Genomic DNA, 3,530 nt, shown 5'->3' with positions numbered 1-3,530 from the left:
GCTACAACCAAAAAAAAAAAAAAAATAGCCAGGCGTTGTGATGGGCACCTGTGGTCCCAGCTACTTGGGAGGCTGAGGCAGGAGGCTTGCTTGAGCCCAGGAGTTGGAGGTTGCTGTGAGCTGTGATGCCATAGTACTCTACCCAAGGGGACAACTTGAGGCTCTGTCTCAAAAAAAAAGAAAAAAAAAAAGAAATTCTGATTGGATAAAAGTTTTAGGAAGAAACACTGCTTTGTCAACCATTCCTTAACTCGTGTGCTTAGGTTCCCTTCTCTGACCTTAATGAAGGATGGACAGAAAGTAAAACCTGCTTTTCCAATTGTCTGGTTATAATATTGGAACTAATTTATTTGTTTTTTTTCTCTACTAGGAAAAAGTTGCTCTGAAGTATAGATAAAAATGGGAGCTGATAAAGAAGTGGTTCAGTGGAGGAAAACTGACGAGCCAGTCTTACTTTTTACCACATTAACATAAGATACCTTCTCCCACTTGTCTACTTTGTGTTTTTTTTTTTTTTGGTAGAAACAGAGTCTCAACTTTATTGCCCTTGGTAGAGTGCTGTGGCATCACAGCTCACAGCAACCTCCAGCTCTTGGGCTTAGGTGATTCTCTTGCTTCAGCCTCCCGAGTAGCTGGGACTATAGGCTCCCACCACAACGCCCAGCTATTTTTTTGTTGCCGTTTGACCAGGGCCAGGTTCAAACCTGCCACCCTTGACATATGAGGCCAGCACCCTACCCACTGAACCACAGGCACCACCCTTTACTTTGTTTTTGAGACAGAGTCTCTATGTGGCCCTTGGTAGAGTGTCGTGGTGTCACAGCTCACAGCATCCTCGAACTCTTGTGCTTAATTGGTTTTCTTGTCTCAGTTTCCCAGGTAGCTGGGACTACAGGTACCTTCCACAATACCTGGCTGTTTTTTTGTTGTAGTTGTCATTGTTGTTTAGCAGGCATAGTCTGGGTTCGAACTCGCCAGCCTGTGTGTGTGTAGCTGGTGCCATAACCACTGTGCTACAGGTGCCGCCAAGCCTTGTTTTTTTTTTTTTTTTTTTTTTTTTGAGGCAGAGTCTCTCTTGTGCCACCTCAGAGTCTTGGGCTCAAGCAATTCTCTTGCCTCGGCCTCTCGAGTAGCTGGGACTACAGGTGCCTGACACAACACCCGGCTATTTTTAGGGATGGGATCTCGCTCTAGCTCAGGCTGGTCTCAAACTTGTGAGCTCAGGCGATCCGCCCTCCTCAGCCGACCAGAGTGCTGGTTTTACAGGTGTGAGCCACTGTGCTTGGCCCACTTGTCTACTTTGAATTATATGGTTTATGTTATACCCTTGTCTTATTTTGAAATATATTAAATAACTTTCGAATATAAACCGTTGATAAGAGTGATACATATTTTATGTTATATATTAAACTATTATTATATATAATATATATTGCTATAAACTGCTGACACCAATGATGTGTATTGTGTAACTGAATGCTCAATTAAGACTTCATATGATAAAATTTTTAGAATTTTGGCAGGAAGAATGTTCTCTTTCTTATAATAAGAGCCTTATAACTTTAATAAAAGTTCCACCTTTGCACTGGCTGCTTAGTAACTCAGCGGTATTAATGCTTATGTTTATTTCTCCTCTCTTTTCATGGCTGTGATATTCTGTATCCGTTCTATTTACTGTATTGTAAGCTGCTTTAAATTATTTTTTGAAAGAGACAGAGCATATTAACAAGTAAGTTAGGATACCAGATTACTGAGAGTACTGGCATTTAATGATTAAAGAGAAAATCAGAATGTTTTTGGGAAAACCCCTGTGAATAAACTACATCCCCTCTTTCTGCCTTTTCCCTCCTTTTCCGTCACCCACTCACTGCTACTGCTCCTTTCTGATTTAGCAGAAACCCCACCTCCTTTCCTCTGTTCTCTCCTCCTTCCATAGTCTGTGCTGGGTGCACCTCCTCGGTGTTCTGTACCACAAGTGCTTCCTGGTGCAGTGCACGTGTCCCTGGGCGTTAGAGCCCGGTGTTCCCAGGCAGTTACCTGCCTCCCTGCTGCATGCCCTCCTTTGTTGTGTGGCTGCATCTGGCACTTAGCAGGTGCGTAGTAAGTATCTGTGAATGAGTGACTGCACCCACCAATGCTTTGACTGGGAGGAGCAGCCAGTGAGTGACTTCTAACATCATTTAATTACATTATTGTAACATACTTTGGTGAAATGCTGGATTTTCCTCGCATGAAAGTGTATGTCTCAACTTTTTAGTGAAGTTATGGAAGAGCCAGTTTAGGAGGGTTCTGGTGTCTGGTTTGAGTCGTGACTCTGGGTACAGTGTTTGAGTGTGGAATAGCTTGTCAGGGACCAGCCCTCATGGATGTTAGCAGTTCTGTGTAGTTACGTAGATCAGATCATTTCATCAAAATGTGTTAACGTCAGACATACTCCCTTTAAAAATGCATTGCCCGAACAGGTTTGTATTTTCTTGGGAAAATTGAGAATTTTGTTGTTTTGTTTTTGTTGGCCGGTTCCAGGTTCAGTCTGCAGCCCTGGATGAGATGTTTCAACAGACTGAAGATATTGTATATCGCTATCATAAGGCAGCCCTTCTTTTGGAAGGCCTAACTAAGATTCTACAGGACCCTGCAGATATTGAAAATGTACATAAATGTAAGTTGACTTATAAAGTAGCATATATATTGATTGAAATTTAGTTGCAAATAAAGTAAGGGAGCTTGGAGTTTGGAGTTGTGCTGCCTGGGTTTGAGTCTCGGCTTTCCAGCCTCAGCAAATCCCTTAACTTTTTCCTGGTCTCAGTTTATTATTCTTCTTTTTTTTCTGAGACAGAGTCTTGTTTGGTTACCTTTGGTAGAATGCCATGGTCTCATAGCTCACAGCAACCTCAAACTCTTGGGCTCAAGTGATCCTCTTGCCCACCATAATGCCCGGGGTCTTGCTCTAGGTCAGGCTGGTCTCGAACTTGTGAGCTCAGGTAATCCACCTGCCTCGGCCTCCCAGAGTGCTGGGATTACAGGCTAGAGCCACTGAGTCCAGCCTTTCAGTTTCTTCTTTTATAAGATGAGAATGACAATAACTACCTTGTAGAGTTGTTGTGGGGATTAGAAGTAGTACATGTGAAGTACTAGTGGCAAGGGATGTTCACATATGTAGGAAAACTTTGTTTTTATTATTAAATGCAACTATTTAAGCCTCATGGCTGTAGTGACTGAAGATTTCTATGAGGATCCTGTGTGCTGCAGATTGGCTGTGATAGCAGAGTGGAGGCTGAAAGGGGACCCGGATGATCTATCAAACATAGCCCAGAAACCTGTTTTTCTAGGATGTCACAGGCATACCACATTTGGAATGGTCACACATGATGGAAATCCTAAAATTATTTGTGGTTGTGAGCAAGCTAACTGTTAAAACCTGAATGCTGGCTCGGCGCCTATAGCTCAACCAGCTAAGGCGCCAGCCACGTACACCTAAGGTGGCGGGTTCGAATCCCCAGCCCGGACCCGCCAAACAACAATGATGGCTG

The 3,530-nt window shown here is 43.2% G+C and overlaps 1 protein-coding gene across 2 annotated transcripts in view; it reads left to right on the top strand.

Annotated features, from left to right (window-relative positions):
- Positions 1-3,530, top strand: part of ULK2 (unc-51 like autophagy activating kinase 2) — a 104,104-nt gene that overhangs the window by 97,646 nt on the left and 2,928 nt on the right. For both annotated transcript variants that reach the window (XM_003791063.3, XM_023514015.1), the window contains one exon: positions 2,524-2,659. In XM_003791063.3, coding sequence (XP_003791111.3) covers positions 2,524-2,659 — 136 coding nt within the window. The remainder of the gene's footprint in view (positions 1-2,523; positions 2,660-3,530) is intronic.

Source organism: Otolemur garnettii, unplaced genomic scaffold (assembly GCF_000181295.1).
Source record: "Otolemur garnettii isolate 467f Iridium unplaced genomic scaffold, OtoGar3 scaffold00046, whole genome shotgun sequence".
Classification (NCBI taxonomy): Eukaryota; Metazoa; Chordata; class Mammalia; order Primates; family Galagidae; genus Otolemur; species Otolemur garnettii.
The sequence above is the reverse complement of the archived record's forward strand: the minus strand, read 5'-3'. Positions and strand labels throughout refer to the sequence as shown.